This window comes from Cylas formicarius, unplaced genomic scaffold (genome assembly GCF_029955315.1).
Source record: "Cylas formicarius isolate icCylForm1 unplaced genomic scaffold, icCylForm1.1 PGA_scaffold_10__41_contigs__length_53128322, whole genome shotgun sequence".
In the NCBI taxonomy this organism is placed as follows: Eukaryota; Metazoa; Arthropoda; class Insecta; order Coleoptera; family Brentidae; genus Cylas; species Cylas formicarius.
Genome location: NW_026844214.1, coordinates 6132603 through 6149408, shown reverse-complemented (window position 1 = coordinate 6149408; position 16806 = coordinate 6132603). Strand labels below are relative to the sequence as shown.

At 32.8% G+C, this 16806-nt stretch overlaps 3 protein-coding genes across 3 annotated transcripts; 1 reads left to right on the top strand and 2 right to left on the bottom strand.

The window, feature by feature from the left end:
- Nucleotides 1–1626: 1626 nt before the first annotated feature.
- Nucleotides 1627–3953, top strand: LOC132701861 (thioredoxin domain-containing protein). Its single transcript, XM_060670114.1, has 4 exons — nt 1627–1968; nt 2447–2615; nt 3272–3530; nt 3647–3953. The coding sequence occupies exons 1-4, from the start codon at nt 1708–1710 to the stop codon at nt 3864–3866; spliced, it is 909 nt and encodes a 302-aa protein (XP_060526097.1). The 5' UTR covers nt 1627–1707; the 3' UTR covers nt 3867–3953.
- Nucleotides 3954–5535: 1582 nt separating this feature from the next.
- Nucleotides 5536–8242, bottom strand: LOC132703190 (pentatricopeptide repeat-containing protein 2, mitochondrial-like). Its single transcript, XM_060672318.1, has 7 exons — nt 8023–8242; nt 7744–7972; nt 7537–7639; nt 7279–7473; nt 7041–7229; nt 6753–6971; nt 5536–5884 (listed from the first exon to the last, which is right to left on the bottom strand). The coding sequence occupies exons 1-7, from the start codon at nt 8141–8143 to the stop codon at nt 5747–5749; spliced, it is 1194 nt and encodes a 397-aa protein (XP_060528301.1). The 5' UTR covers nt 8144–8242; the 3' UTR covers nt 5536–5746.
- Nucleotides 8243–9609: 1367 nt separating this feature from the next.
- On the bottom strand, nt 9610–16326 carry LOC132701063 (N-acetyltransferase ESCO2). The gene is made up of 5 exons (XM_060668721.1): nt 16188–16326; nt 14065–15866; nt 12573–12727; nt 12131–12298; nt 9610–10559 (listed from the first exon to the last, which is right to left on the bottom strand). Exons 2-5 carry the CDS (start codon nt 15848–15850, stop codon nt 10224–10226), a joined length of 2445 nt encoding a protein of 814 aa, XP_060524704.1. The 5' UTR covers nt 15851–15866; nt 16188–16326; the 3' UTR covers nt 9610–10223.
- Nucleotides 16327–16806: the final 480 nt, after the last annotated feature.

Genomic DNA, 16806 nt, shown 5'->3' with positions numbered 1-16806 from the left:
TTATTTGTATACATTACATAAATAACCTTTAGAGAAAGGCAAAGATTGGAAAAATAATAGACAAATTTGATGGATATGATCCATTCATAAAGCTAGACGTGGAAGACAAACTTCTTCATTAACAGGACAGTTACGCAGCCAGGTATTTTGGATAAGGTGTGTCAGTTCTTATGGCCACGTTGGGTAAATACAGATGAGAGCATTTAAACATAACAGTGTAGTAATAAATCTGTTTGGGTACATTTAATTCACTATGGATATCAGTCAACTAGCAGTAAATTGCTTGTACTGCAGTTGTATGTTTTCCTAATTTCTTTTGTGCAGTCATTTTAATACTACAGTGAAATTGGGGCGATGAAAAAACTATTCCAGACACGTACACAACGCAAAAGTTTTTTTTATTTACGCTTTTTGCTTTTGATCACAACTGCCAAGATCATACAACTATATTTGAGGAACAAACAGGAAAACAAATTTTCCCATTGCTTCAATTGAAAAAGCTTAAAATCGAAATGCAAAGAGTAACGTTCATTAACTCAGTTCAAAATCATTATTTTAAATTTTGGCGGTTTACCTAGTGTTGTTTCAATCGTTCATTTTATGAGGATATAAATCATTCATTGACCGATTTCGAAAAGGATCGAATCATTTCAATTAATCGTTCATTTCAATACTTTTCGATGCCAACACAAGCGACAATCCGAACAGTCCGAACGACCGATTCAGATACATTTGAATTATTGTTGTGTCTATATGTTATGTTTTCTGTTCTAGTTAGTATAATATTTAGCTATGTTCTGCTTTTTATTGAATCATGATTTTATCAAAATAGATGCTACGTATTGGGTTGTGCCAGTAATACATTAATTTGTTTAAATTAAATTCCTGTGTGGAAATAAAGATCAGCAGAAAACACATCAGCAAAACTACAGATCGATGTCGCAACTCAATACTATAGAAAAACTATAGTACTCCCATTCCTTTTCCGTGACCTGTCTCAGTCATGCATTTAAATCTTAAACCATTCAAATGAATCGTATTACGGCGAATTCGGTCGGTCGGTCGGTCGTCCTGTATTCGGTCACTTTAGACTGGTCAGGGCAGTAGCGAGAGCGAACAAGGTGATCGAATCGTACGAACAAGCGGAATTCGATCGTTCGATCCTATGAAGTGATTGATTCAAAGTGACCGAATGAATAGCGATTGACACAATTCTAGTTTAACCTCCGTTCGTTCCTACAGAATCCCTTGTAATCGTCCCCAAAAATTTTGAAATCGGTTCCCACTGGGTTTAGTGTTTTTAGTGTTTAGTGAATGTTTTGAAGTGATAATTGTCGCCGACCCCATCGTTGTTCCCCATTTATGCTAGTTGAGCAAATATTGGTTATATTTTTTCTTTGTACGTGTTGGTCTATGACCAAAAGCGAAGATCCTCGACGGAAGTCGGCAATGGGCAAATGATCCTAGCAGTCTTGCCCATCAGTTATTGTGTTACTAATTGTACTACTACGTTCTCTTTATGGGCACATGATCTAAGTAGTCGAGCCCAGCTTAGTGCGAATAGTATTTTCTGTCTCTCGTTCTCTATTCTTTTAAGTTACCTAGACTCGATGGTATACCCCAGATTTTATCTATGCATTTGCATATATTGTAGGTTAGTTTTTTAAAATTCAAAAGAAAAGCACTGGTAGGCACTTGTTAAACAAAATGAAACTATTAAGTTTTTGTGTAGTTTTGCAAATTATTGCAATAAAATGTGACTTGGAATTAGTGAAAGATGAAGAATTGGTTAACCTTATAAGAAGTGAAAAATATGTAGTTGCCCTTTTTACCAAAAAATATTGCGATGAATGTGATAAATATGAGAACGAATTAACTGCCTTAAGAGAAGATTTAGTAGAAACTCTGAACGCTTGGGTAGTTAAACTTGTTGATAGTCAAATGACGAGGCTATACTCATCAAGCAAGGTAAATGTGAAATATGCTCTAGCTATATAAAACAATCATTCTTCCCTTAACAGGAAAATCGTTTGATATATTGTTGAATTCCAGATGAACCGACCAGTATAATTGCATGCCCAGTGTTGAATTTAGTGAAATTTGTTCAATATACTGTGCATTTGTGGAAAAAAATTAAATTTGATCTGAAAAGAAAAACCCCACAACAAAAGAGTTAATCTTCTTAGTTAATTGAAAAGCACATTCCATTCAAATCCTGTCCAAGATGATCAAAGCTATGTTTTAGAAATTTGGCATATTTTCTCTTTAATTCCTTCATTACTATTCTTTTATTTTTTAATTTTGTCAGACAAATTTTAAATTTCTCTGGTTTATTGTTTCACAATATCTGACAAAATACTACCACACAAGGATTGTCAACCACAATTTTGATTTGTCCCTTAGTTGGGGAGCTTTTTCAATTTGTCTTATTTTTATGTATTTTAAGGAACCTGCATTAATCTTCTTTAGACACGGTGTTCCATTACTTTATGATGGACCTTTGAATGATGAATATATTTTGCACATCTTTACTAACAATAAGGAACCAGCAGTTAAGGAACTTACAGATGATACATTTGAGCATTTAACTCAGGCTGCTACTGGCGCTACTACTGGTAAGATCTAACAGCTTCAAGAAAGCTCTAGATGTTATTTATATTGGTCAATTTTGTAAAACTGATAAACTCAATATATCTTAAATTTGGGTTCAATAAGACTCCCCAATATGAGAAGTTGTGAGAAGACCATTATCAACAAAAAAACAAATATGAGTAGCAGCTCTATTCGTTACAATGTAAACCAGTGTGTGTGGTAGATGATGGATTAATTATTAAAAACAAAAATTAACTGTCGATTATTTATGAAGGATAGCCTAATGGAAAATATAATTTTACATCATTCAAGAATATTATACGCAGTGTATTTTAGTTATTGCAAATAAAGCACAAATTATTTTAACAGAGTTAGATTTCTGGAAATTATCTTTGACGCCCCCTGAAATATCAAAATCTTCGATATATCAAATCTTTTAAAAAAAATCTATAATGCAGTCAAATGATTTCTGTGAAAAAACATCCCATACTTAGTCAAGTAAGTAAAAATAAGACAATTATGTTTTATAACATTCCTAATCGCCTCTTGTCCTTGATACCTAATCAACAATAATTACAATTACACAAGACAATTACAATTTAAACTCCACAAAAAATCCTTTGAAACACTATTGATCTGACTGACTTGGTAGTTAAATAATTTTCGGCACATTTTTTAGGAGATTGGTTCGTAATGTTTTACACCAATGATTGTGTAGAGTGCCAGAGGCTTCAAGCGAGCTGGGAAGCAGTAGGGGCTCATCTTAAATCGCGTGTAAATGTAGCTCGGGTAAATAGGGCTACAACAGGGGCCAAAACATCACGTAGATTTAATGTTTTTGATGTGCCTTCGTTTGTACTCTTCCGAAGAGGCAAAATGTATCAATATCACAATGAAGATTATGATGTTACTTCCTTAGTATCATTCGCACAAGACTGGTAGGTTATAGATTTACTTCTGTTTACAATGAACTTGTTATATTTCTCAAATTTTGTTGGAAAAAATATGTTAAACCGGTTTTACTCTAACCTTGTATAATTATCAAATTTTATAGGTATAAGAACGTAAAACCAGAATCAGTTCCTGTACCAAAGTCACCATTCGATGATTTGGTTGCAATGATAGCAGCATATTTCAAAGAGAACCCTTGGGTATGGCAAATTGGCTTTGCAACCTTTCTCCTCGGCCTTATAATGTCTGTTGTTATTAAATTTATTGGAAAAACTACAGAGAAACAAAAGCAACAAAAAAGCAAAAAGGAAAAGAATAAATAGCTGTCATTTGTATATATGTAGTATAAACATTTAGATGTAGTATCCTGCTGCAATGTTTATCTTTTTTAAAGTAAATAGTTTTGTCCTATTACCTTTTTTTTTGCAAAATCCAACTAGGTAATTATCGAACTATCAATGACTAAACTAGAAAAGGGGGAGAAGTCAAGGTTTAGTGATAATTAATATTCAACGAGAACAACAGCCAGTGGAGCTGTTGATAATAGACCCAGCATCGATTTTTAAGCTAAAAAAAATTGCCAATTCTCCAAGAGACGTGGTTTCACAAAACTATGAAATAATTATTTTGAAAATGTTACATGTTGCGCCCAGATTAAAAATATCATTAATTTTATTTCGAAAAAATTTATGCCCAGTGGACACAAAATGCGTGTACTCTTCAACCAAACTAAGATATTTGTTAACCCTGGTGGTTGTCTTCCTACTAGAATGTCTGATATAAACTGCATTAAACGGTTCGAAGAGGATATCATTGATGTAGAAAAGTAATCTCCGGATCCTTAATTTTTATTAGAAATTACTTCAGCGTAAGAAATTTAGTTCCTCTTCCTTGTATGGTCACAACACTATCGGTAATATGACAGCATGCAGAGAAGTATTATCATTATTTCTTACTGAAGTAGTTGTCTATGTGTTTATAAAAATACTTCAAATACCTTCAATTCACATTTGCAGTTTGTAGCTGCTCCATGGTGTTGGCTGCAACCAGTTAAATTTTGTTTTTAAAGTAAGAATTTAATATTCTAATTGTAATCTTCAAAATTTTCGAACAGAAATAGCCTTATCATTTGTGGATTGTGGACAGTACAAATTAAATATTGCGCATGCTATTCAATAAATTCGGTGGTATTTGATTTTATAACTATTAGATATCTATGTGCTGTTAAATTATTATTGTAAATGTGGAATTTGATCTTTCTTCCCAATATAAACCAAGTGACACTAAACCCAAACCTTCCTTATTGGCGACGTTCCTTTGTTAAAAACTGATTTTCCTTATACCAATACCTATTCTTAATCCTATTGGGAATATGACTACAACTTATGTAATCTTGGGTTTTTTGGAGGTACCAGTTACAACAATTTAGGCGCCTTTCTGCATCTCCAGAATGCAATTGTTCCACTATATTTACTTTATAAAGCTTATATTTATATTTACTTAAAATCCTTTGCGTTTGTGTTTTTGACACCCCACAGTTTTCTTAATATAGCAATTTTTGCCTTTTTTTCTATCTTACAGGGTGTCAGAAATTGTTGCAGGGCGATAAGCACAAGTGGAATTCGTTACTTGTATCAACGTTTGCCAATAAAATAAGTACGTACAAAATAACCGGCCGTTTATAATACAGAAGTTACAACAGACATTTTTACATGACGCTACTACACACTACAGTCAAGTACAGAGAGCAAGTGAAACCAATACCTACGGTACTGAGAGGCAAAGATAAAGAGACGTAAACGCAATATGTATTGCATATTACTTATACATATAAATGTACCTAACACGCAAAGTATTGTATTCCAACAGAAATATGAGACCAAAAAAGCGAAAAATTTCATTTCAGATTGCATCTCAGCAAAGAAACAAGGTGGCGGGATTCTTTTTTGCTGTATTTAGTTTCACGAAAATCTGACGCAGTTTCGCGAAAACCACAAAGTTTATCTCTGAAATTTACTGAGATAACTTTTGATTAGACACAATTTCGGATACAGTATAGATGCTGATAACTTCTTCTAACTTTACAGAAACGAATTCTTATTGGCAACAAATTGCACCAGGTAGGAAAGTGTGGAAAGAAAGTTAGTTGTACAGGATGTATTATCCATCAAGAAATAACATTTTATTAAATAGTTGGTTCATTTTACACTAAGTCATATAAACTAGGCCTTTCAACAGGTCTCTGGAACTTTTGTTGAGGTCTCCGTGAAAGAAATTGCATTTGGTTATTTTGGTTACTACGAGATATCTGGATTTCAGTACACAGGTCGTTGTCTAGAGTCTATAATTGAAAAGAATAAAAATTAAAAAACATTTTGTAACACTTTCTAAGCTGCCAAATATACACTTTATCTAAGTTGTTATTTAACTGCCTTCGCTCAAATTGTTGAATAAAAAAAAATGGTTGATTTTTTCCAAAACTCCTGCCTGAGATATTAAACATTGCCAGCAATAATTAATCACCCCATACCTCCAACAGAAGTTACAAATCCATTTACGTGTACATGTTATACTAAAACCAAATTGTCAAAAAATTCTTTATCACCCTTTGGTTTATGACAAAAATTGATTTGATTTATTTATAATTTCATGTTGTAATGTAAGATCTGTTGATGAAATTATCAGGGCTATTTGTACAACTACTATTATTCAATTAAACACAAACATTACAATTGTGAATCAAACTTAATTCAATATTGAATAATATGATGTCAATTCCATAATTCTAATATATAAGTATTCTGATATCTAACTAGCTTTGGTTAGTTTCAAGTTTTTACTGCGAACACAAGAAGTGATATCAATTTTTCAATCGCAAATGGTACAACAGTGTATAAGGAGAGCTTCTAGGGTAACCTTTTGGAAAATAAGAGAGCTGAGGCAACAAATTGTTAAAACTACTAGCTTGGATTTCCACTGATTTATTTGAATTATATCTAAACATTTGGGTGGGTGTGTATCTCCAAACATTATCAAGGGCATAATACACCAACAGAAAGGTTGGGATATAATTGAAATTAAGGCAATGGAAGTCCAAATAAGTAGTTTCATAAACTAATAATGTAATTTAAACAAAAATCCCACAAATTACCACAAATCCAGAATTTTTGTGATAAATTTCCCCAAACAATTTTGTTTTTGGATCTTACCTGTTCAGAAATAAGTTTTTGTTTTTCAAACAACTCCATAAGTCTTGTAAATTCTAGTATAACTTGATGATTTTCTGATAAATCCACAGCCTCTTTTACTTTTGCTAGAACATCTCTATTGAAAGTGTGTAACTGCCCTTCTGGGGAATCAACTCGAAGAACACTTTTTAAAATTGGAATTATATCCTCAATTCGACCAATCATTGACAGAGCCAACACCTAAAATAATACAAATTCTACTCTGTGGAATTATTATTATCTAATTGTAGATAATTATAACTATCTTACTCTCAAATTTCGAACTGTTGTATACCCGCTATTTCTTGCTGAACTCAAAATCTCTAATGCAATTTCTGGTTTTCCTTGATTAATTGCCAATGCAGTGCAAAATGTTGTTGCTTTTCTAGTTGGATAGTGTCCAATTTCCCTCAATTCATGCCACAGCTTTAATGCATACTCTAAACTTTCTTTTGTATTCTATAAACGTAAAAATAATAGTTGCTAAAATATTGTTACTATAACCCACCATCTTATAGCATGAAGCCAATGCCAATACAATAACATTTTTAGGATATCTTAAACCTTCCCCTTGTTTTTCTTTTATAATTTGCACCGTTTCCAATACTTCCTTGTACTTCTGACTTTCATATAAAATATCACACAATATCTGGTAGCTCCCATACTGATCAAAAAAATTTGATAGCTCAGGTGATTTAAAACACTTAAAAAATAACACATATTTTTGTATGCAAATAAGTCATCAGTTAGTATATACTTTATTTACCTCTAAGGCTAAATCAGCTTTTTTGTGTATGTGAAACATTCTCATCACTACAGGTCCAAAAATATAGTTTCCAAACCTCATGGACTTATTTTGCTTATTGTATCTAAAAAATATGAATTATTGGTATTACAAAGTGGTAGGCCAAGGCTAAAATCATCAAAAATCATATCACAATATTTTTTAAACTTATCAAGGCATTCTACATACTTTTTTATCATGTTAATTACAACTTTAATGTCGTCATCTGAGTCAGCTAGGTGAACCATGTTTTTCAGATCCTCTGTAAATATCATATTATTTGAATTTTCTGCTGAATATTCTAACATTTTTTCTTTAAATCTGTCTGCAACACTTGCCATTTGATTTCTTATTTGTTCTTGCATTTGGATATATCCATCTATTCCAAGAGCTGCTTTTGCAAATAAACATCGTATACCTACAATGTTTAAATAAGAACACATCTAAATCCAATAAAGTAAAGTAAACCTAGTAATTCTGGACAAACTATAGACCTGTTGTGAACAAGAAACATGGGGATGTTATTAAGACTTTTTAAATAACTACGGGCCATAGGACGCGTAAACACCGATAATATTGTATTTGCCATTTAAAAATAGTAAATCCTTAAAATGGATAAAAATTGAAAAAAGGGTTTTAAAAGCTATAACCTATTCAACTTAAAATAATAAGGTTCACGTAACAGATTCTGTATCGTCTTTCCGGGACATTGGGCTATTTTACTATGATCATTCGCTCGTTCCCATCAATGTGTCAATTCAGAAAACTTTCATTACGTTTTAATTGAGTAAAAATAAGCAAGTATTTGGTAAGTTACATTTAACGCCTCCATTCTCGTCCAATTAAAGAAATATAACAGGCATAAGGACAAAATGAGCAAAGAAAACCCGCCGTGGTCACAGTGAAGAGGGTTACGCACAAATACAATTTAATTAAGTCGCTGCGTTACCCCAGACACATTAAACAAATTCTAACCCAAACTAACCAATATAATATTTGACCATGAAAAAATTTCATGTGTTATTTGGTTGTATATGATGTTTGTATAGGAAGATAATACAAGTTTACCATTTTGATAATGTTATTTTGAGTTTTTGGCTGTTTTGCCAATATATTTAGAGATCATTTAGCGTTAAGACCCACATAAACTAAATTAACAAAAAATAAGATTTACCATTACCGGCGAATCAATTATTATTAGACATTGTAAAGTTAAAACGGTTCAGGCGGTTATGGAATTTTCATAGAAGCTATATGGTTGAAGCCACACAGATCTTAGATAATATAATGATTGGCATTGATATTTTTATAGAGAAGCAATTTTCAAACACGTAGCAACAACATTTAAAGAGACGTAGGCATATTTTGAAAAAATACTGCTGTATAAATGCAGTAACCAAACTTATTGACAATCTGTCAGCGGCGATATTGGTTGTTGAATCCATACGGTCATAGTTTAAAAACCGAGATTCAAAATTACGCGCATGCGAATGTTAAATGGACCTTCTCATTCTTCTTTCATAAATGTTTTATAAATTGCTGTTTTACCGGCATAGGCAGGGCCCCTATGTCTAGTATCTGGAGATTCCCGATAAAATACATACATCATTTTTGATTGCTTAAAAACTATTATTGCGAAATTTTCACAAAAAAGTGCTGTAAAATAACCATTGCGCAACTTGAAACTTCGTACTAATCTAGACGGATCGGTGAAGTGACCAAACCTCTATAAACTACCTTCGCAAGATATTTCGAAAATTACCTTAATCTTAAAATGCGAAATCCTAAAAATGGAATTTTCTACCCAGAATTTCAAATACATCTAACCAAATGGTACCAATCTACATTTGCGAATAGATTGGTCCAGCTCGGTTGAATTCAATTTAGAACATGAGAACTGCTCCATCTCATGCGACTATTGCAGCTTCCGCGATAAATTGCAAAGGGAAGGGAAACCTTCCTATGCATAAAATAATATATCATACCATATTCAAAATCTCTGAATTCTTAAAAGGTTTGTGAAATAAGAAAACAATATAATAATATTTACAGCGAGTTTATTTAACACATTTGTTGTCAAGTGGCACATAAAATGAATTTTCAAAGTAATATTAAAATACAACTGTACACGTACAATGACAATTTAAAATTGTTTTATTAAATGTTAACATAAGATAAAAAAGTATAAAATTTCAAAATACTGTGGATGTGTAGAAGGTGTTTCATGAAAGATTTGTTTAATAGAACATGAAATATATATTATACCTAATTTAACAAACAAAATAAATGAATATTCCCAACAAATTGACAACGTAACTTTTAGAACCCTGTCTAAGTCAGTGATCTCATGTATCTCTTATTAAAACAAATTTCTAACATTCAACAACATTCTGGCAAATAACGGGAGACCCAAAAATATTCACTAAATATTAAAAATTTCGCGTTTAGTAAATCGCTTGTCAGTCAACTGACGCACAACCTACATCCTATGCTTGAACTAATACAAAAGTAGACATAAATTTTAAAGCCCTGTGTCATCGATGTTATTCCGTTTTAATAGTCCCCATAACGAAGGTACAAAGTTCCAGTTAAATATTACAGATATCTTCTATTACTGCAAAATGAAAAACTTAAAAGAAAGGCAAGCAAAATACTGGCGACTGTAATTATTAGGAGTAATAAATTAAATAATTTGAAGTATTAAAATACTTTGTTGCGAATGCAGCACCAGCCTCCGTAGGAGCGGTCAATGCAATATCATTATTTGTAAGTACCAGGTTTTTGATAAAACTTCTTTTTACTGCATCCATTAGCGCACGAGCAATTCCTTGTTTTCTTATATTTGGGGCTACCCAAATATGTGAAACACCACATTTAATTGGATATGTTTCTTCAGAACATAACGCCACAGAGTCTGAATTGCTGAGCATCCTGTGACCTCCAGTTTTTGGAACTGTGGCCACTAGGCATCCCGCAATAGTTCTATTTTTTATATAAAGGTATACCTGAAAAAAAAAATTTTAAAGTACAGTGGGTACCATTTTTGATGGTTTTACAGCGTATCTTCCTTATTAATAAAGGCTCTCATGTCGTAAAGCTAAACTTTCATAAAATTAACGCTAGTACAAACAGAAATAATATCATACTGGTTTCAATGGTATTAGTTTGGAATTTGCTCACCCAAAATATATCAATTATAAGAAATTGTACATAATGTATTATCAAAGAGCATTTAATATTGCACACACACACACTAGTTTATTTTGTCAGGGGGCGAACTTTTTGCAATAAAATTATGTATTCTATGTAAAAAAAACTATGTTTTCAATGGCCTGCTCATAAAAAAGAGTAAAGTTAAATGCTTTGAATTTGAAATAGCACCTTTGCGTTTAGATTATATATCAAAATTCGTGAGTTTCAGAGGAAAACTGATAGAACGATAAGTTTACGCAAACAATTCAAAGGATGTCTACAAACGCAACATTTTCAAAATCATCTTGTATCGAAAAATCTAAGACAGCCATGACTGACATTTCCGTTTGTGGTACCTTTTATTTCATGAAAAACTTGGTCTAAGTCACGAGAACTGCGACACGGTAGCTTTATTAAAATTAGCATTTTAGAAAGATTTTGAATAGATTATTGACCATTTTTTTCCTAAATAGTTATCAATTAGTTTGTTGCAGTTAGTCCAAACGTGATTTGCGCCTGTAAAGATTGTGTAGATGTAGTGTAGTAGTAAAAAAAGCAATTTTACAACATTTTTCCTCCGATTACGAAAGATCTATCAATTATCCCCATTATTCGTTTTGGTTTTAAGATATTGCTTTTTGAATTATTCTGGTTCATATAAACTAGTCCAATTAGATTGAAATCTGTTGTGTTATTCAGTAGGTTTAAAAAATCAAAATTATTGAAAGTTAAAACAAAGAAATTCAATCAAGCTCTGAAGAAGCCAATAGGATGATAGGCGAAACGTTAGCTAGTTCGACTCAACAAAAACCGACGCAGAAGCGATCCAAAAGTTTTATAAAAAGTATTACAGTAGCCTGTGGAAGTTTCTTTGAAAAATTAAAACAAAGATTTGAACAAAAATTTAAAAAACACTTTTTAGGAAGTGCCACTTGTAACAAATTAAAAAAAAAATCAATATCTGCTTTACCACGCGATATAACTAGACACTTAAAAAACTTTTGCCAGATTAGAGCAATCTAATAAAGTGCACTTTCATATACCAGAAAAAAAGAATACAGAATAGAACCTATTTATTTTTCTCTTGACCATTATTACAGGACACAACATGATAATTTAATTAAAAAAAAAAAGGTTCAGAAAAATGATAAAAATATAAGACAAATAATGGACTTTTGAAAACAGATCCCAATTTATGTTTACCGGTTTCGAGTATCCAAACAATATTACTAGACTATGATAATGGATTCTTTCAATTCAATAAATTAAAGAAATTTAGCACATGCTTCTTATAATGGTTTAGCAACCATTTCGCGGTTTCGTAGTTAACAAAAAACATGGCAGAAGCTACACAACGCAGCACAATTCTGGAATTTTACTTTACCTGTGATTGAGTGGTATCAAAATTCACATCTGGACAACCTAAATCTCTGATCACTACTTGCATAAGATCCTTGACCTTTTTTAACCACACTTTGGAATCTGAAGAAACAATTCTTATAATTCTTCCATTTTTATGATAATCTGCGATTACATGCTCATTTTTCCAGCCCTGAAAAATAATAGTTCCAATCAAGTCTATGAAAAGTTTCGATAGTCATGTCAGGTAGATTTCTGTCGTAAAACCTTGAAATTTTTAATATTGTAAACGTCATGGTTTTTCTCTGAGAGTCTTCATTTGTGGTCTGCTTATTTGGAAAATTGTGTTGTTTAATTTGATTCGACCTTTTTTTTTCAAATTTGATCCAACAAAATAATTAACTATTACAGTGGGGCTCCGATTAAGTTCATAATAAGCTTAATTGTTATTTAAAAAAAAAACTTACAGCGAATCTAAGAATTTGACTTGAGTTGTGGTAGTTCAGGTGCTCAATTTCTTCTCCTGGATCACCCATATGGTATACCAGATTACATTCGCTACACAAAGTATAACCGAATCTCTTTTGACCTGCATCTAAAAGCATTTGGCTTTCTGGCAACTCTGAAATAAATTATTAAAATTCAGATGCTAGTTTACATAACAATTTTATTCATAAGTCGACTTCATCCAAATGTATCTAGTATGCACATGACAACAATCCATGCAGGTACTATATACAAGGGCAGCGCCAAAATTTCCCGGCCTAAATATGAAAGAAACAAAGTAGAATAACAATTTTTTTATTATTTTTCACTATAATCCCCCTTAACTTCAATACACTTAGTACATCTCTTTATTAACAACTCAATTTCTTTAAAAATATATTCTTTTGGTTTTTCTGCAAAATGAGCTAAAACAGCCTCTTTTAACTCAACTTCGTCGTTAACCCGCCGTCCACGTAAGTCTTTTTTCAAATATCCAAACAAGTAATAGTCGCTGGGGCCATATCTGGACTATAGCGAGGATGATCTATCTGTTGAAACCCATACCCTAAAATGGCAGCTTGTGCAACACCAGCAGTATGGATAGGTGCATTATCGTGCAAAAGACGCACGCCTCTGGTCAGTTTTCCTCGAGTCTGCAGTCTCGGAATTTATGTAATAATGTTGCGTAATATTTACCATTGACAACGGTATTAGTTTCTTTAAAATCTATCAAAAGAATTCCTTCACAATCCCAAAAGATCGTGGCCATCAGCTTTTTCGGAGGTGCCTCACCCTTACTTAATAATAAGTTTTATCGTGATACTGGAGATGCATCTGTCAGGTCGGGAAATTTTGGCGCTAACCTCGTATGCAGAGCCCTGAGTACGGTGATTATACAAGAACTTTTGAAGCCGTCATAGAAGAAAATGGTCAAAAGGGACAGTCAATATGCGCATGTCTGGTCATTTCAAATATCGTTTTCAACAAATAGATTTTTTTTTAATTATGCGCTTAATTGGGTTCGTATTAAATTAGGATATTAGGACCAATATTTCTACGCACGCAACTCCCAAAGCTCCCGGTGGGAAAATAAATAAGAACTAAAAGTTCAGATTTTCACGAAATTATATATTTTGACATGACGCGATGTCGAAACAATTTTCATGTCAAAAAATATATAATTTCGTGAAAATATGAACTTTTAGTTCTTATTTATTTTGATAAATGGATTTTCATCAAGTACATGCCACCTCAGTTCAACTCTCGGTGGGAATTGAACCCACAAGTTCGAGTTGGCACATCAACGCCTTACCAACCGAGCCATCCTCGGTCTCATCAATAAGATTTGTTATTTCAAATCAACGAACCAATAAGACCTACTGACATTCAACACGGCCGTTGAAAGTTTCTCAACATATGCCATTAACATTAATAAGCAAATAAAAATTATTGTTACTAGTTGTGCATTCTTACCTTTAAATTTTCTTGCAGGCTTTTCATTGATTTTTATTTTTTTGTTGTTCATACTGATCGACGAGTTATGGTTAGGTTTTTCATAAAATATTGGATACAACTTCTTTTGTTCCACTTTCTGCTCCATACTGCTTGACTCAAATAAATCAGTTCTTGCGTTGGACATTCCGTTTAAAATAGTCGTTAAATTTCTTCCTCTCTTAGGACTATCTAGAGCCAAACCAGATGTTACATCACACATTTGTGAAATGGGAGACAATAATGAATCTGCTAGGTGATTGTGGAGATGTATTGAATTTTCAGAAGCTAAAATCGAACTGTGTGCGGTGAAGGTCACTGTGTTCGGTTGTTTTTGGCTTGGAAACTCCTTAGATAGCTGGCTGGCTTCATTCTTATCTTTTGTTAACTGTTCTAATCCAGTTCTACCCAAATTTGGGTGGCTATATTCAATAGACTCGGGTACATTTTTATCAGAGATATTGCATGCCTGCACATTATTGAAATTATCTGCATTTTCTGTAAAAATTCCATCTACATTATCTAATTTCTCCATTTCTTTGGGACCTTGTTGTGATAAAATAGATAAAATGTTATTGATATCTAGTTTTGGAACAACTTCCGACTCATTACCAAGATCAAAATCATTGACTATTTCAGTTGTGTGGTTTGTTTTGTTTACAGATTGACTTGTTGTCTTAATTAAATCTACATTAGGTTCCTTATTCCCCACAGAAATTCGTTTTTTTTTTGCACTTTTAAAGAACTTTCTGTTAGTATTTTCTAATTGCTCAACAGGACTTAAGGGTCTCTTTTTGATTTCTACAGAAATGTTTTCCTTATTTCCATCAACTTCTTGTGCTGGTTTTGCATGTTCAATAAGTGATGTTTTATTTTCAATATTCTTCAACTCTTTTAGATAAACACTTAAATTTTCACAATCGTCTACCCTGCTAACTGCTAATTTTTTATTAGAGGAATTTGAGGTTGGCTGTATTGTTTTGTATCCTTTGACGTCTGCTGCTCCAGATATCAATAACTTCTTGGTAGCTCTTGTATAATTTGCCATATTTAATTTTTTTTGTTTGGGTTTACGTATTTTATGTCGAACCCCATTATTGATTTCTCCAATTCTTTTCTTATATTGGTTCGAACTTTTTGTGGTAACTACTTCCACTGTTTTTAATGTGCGCTGCTTTCGGTTTGTGTCCAACTTATCAACAACATTCTCCTCAAATTTTGGGTAGAAGGTTTTTGTGGATAAAGACATATCAGGTTCTGAGCAAAATAGAGCCGTCCTAACTTTTTCACATCTAGGCTCTTGTCTATAGAAATATTCCCCTACAGGAGAATCTAGTTGTGAAATATTTCTTTTTGAGCTTTTGCATTGTTCCAATAGACTTCTTTGTAATTTCGGCCAATTTGTTCTTGAAGATGAATCATGTGGTGTTTTAAGATTTTGTGATGGGGAGAATTTTTTTGGTGTGCCACCTTCGGCTTGGGTAAATTGGCTTAAATGTAATGGAGACATTTCTTGCGAAACCTCTTTGGTGGTAGGAGTTTTTAATCCCTCTTTATTCATAACACCTAGGATATCATAATCAGAAATATGTGGCCTTTCCTCATCTTCACTATTCGACACACTATCAGAACTAAGTGGCTGAATATGTCCCAATTCAAAATCTATATCACAATTATTTGTGGGGAAAAGACTTCTTCGCCTTTCCAAAATTAGTGGTGAATAGTCATGTTTGGAAATTATTGGTTCAGATTGCTTGAGAGTAGTCATTTGGTTTGCTATGAAACTAAAATTAAAATGTATTCTTAAAGTAATTTTTGTTATATTTTTGCAAATAATTTGTCCTAGACTAGCAGTACTGCAGTAATAATCAATATAATAAAATCTACTTCAAAAGCAGCACTACTTTTTGGCTGAAAAATTTGGATATAGATAGGGAAAAGACATATGTAGTAAGTGGATCTGTAATATTTAAAGTAAATAAGTTACGTTATACACCTAGCTAGATTTCATATGCAAAATGGCCTACCAGAATTTTGTCTTAATTAAAGTAACAATGTGATTAATTTTTAGACTTCTTAACTTCATAATTCTAAAATATATTTACCATGAATATACAGCAACACCACTTTACTCTAATATAATATATAATATATGACAATATCGCATAAAAGTATCGGTCACCGAATAAACACTGTGTGTTTTCCAATGTTCATCAACTTTCTGGCGCCATACGTCAAATAAACTCAGCTGCTTTCTGTTTGGAAGCGGGAAATTTTTTTCTTCCAAAATTAAAAGGCCCAATTGATGATGGCCAAATAAGCAACTATGACATTTAATGGCCGGTTATCTTTGGCACCTAGGCCTGAGAACCTAAAAAAAAAATCTGTGTTTAAATTTATAAAATGATAATTAAAATGAAAAGGAGAAGTTTCTGTGGTGGAGCATTGCACGCGGCGGTTTAACCTCCGTTCGCTGCCGACAGAATCCCTTATAATCATTTTTGAAATCGGTTTCCACTTGAATGTTTTAAAGTGATAATTTTCGCCGGCCCCATCGTTGTTCTCCGTTCACGCCTGTATGGAGGCCGGATGGGCCCAAATGGTCCGCGGTGGTAGTGGGGGGATATCGGTTCATTTTTTGTTAGAATCGTTGTCGGCCCCATCGTGTTTTCCTCTTCACGCCAGTATGGTGGCCGGATGGTCCGTCGGCGAAGCGGGGGGTGT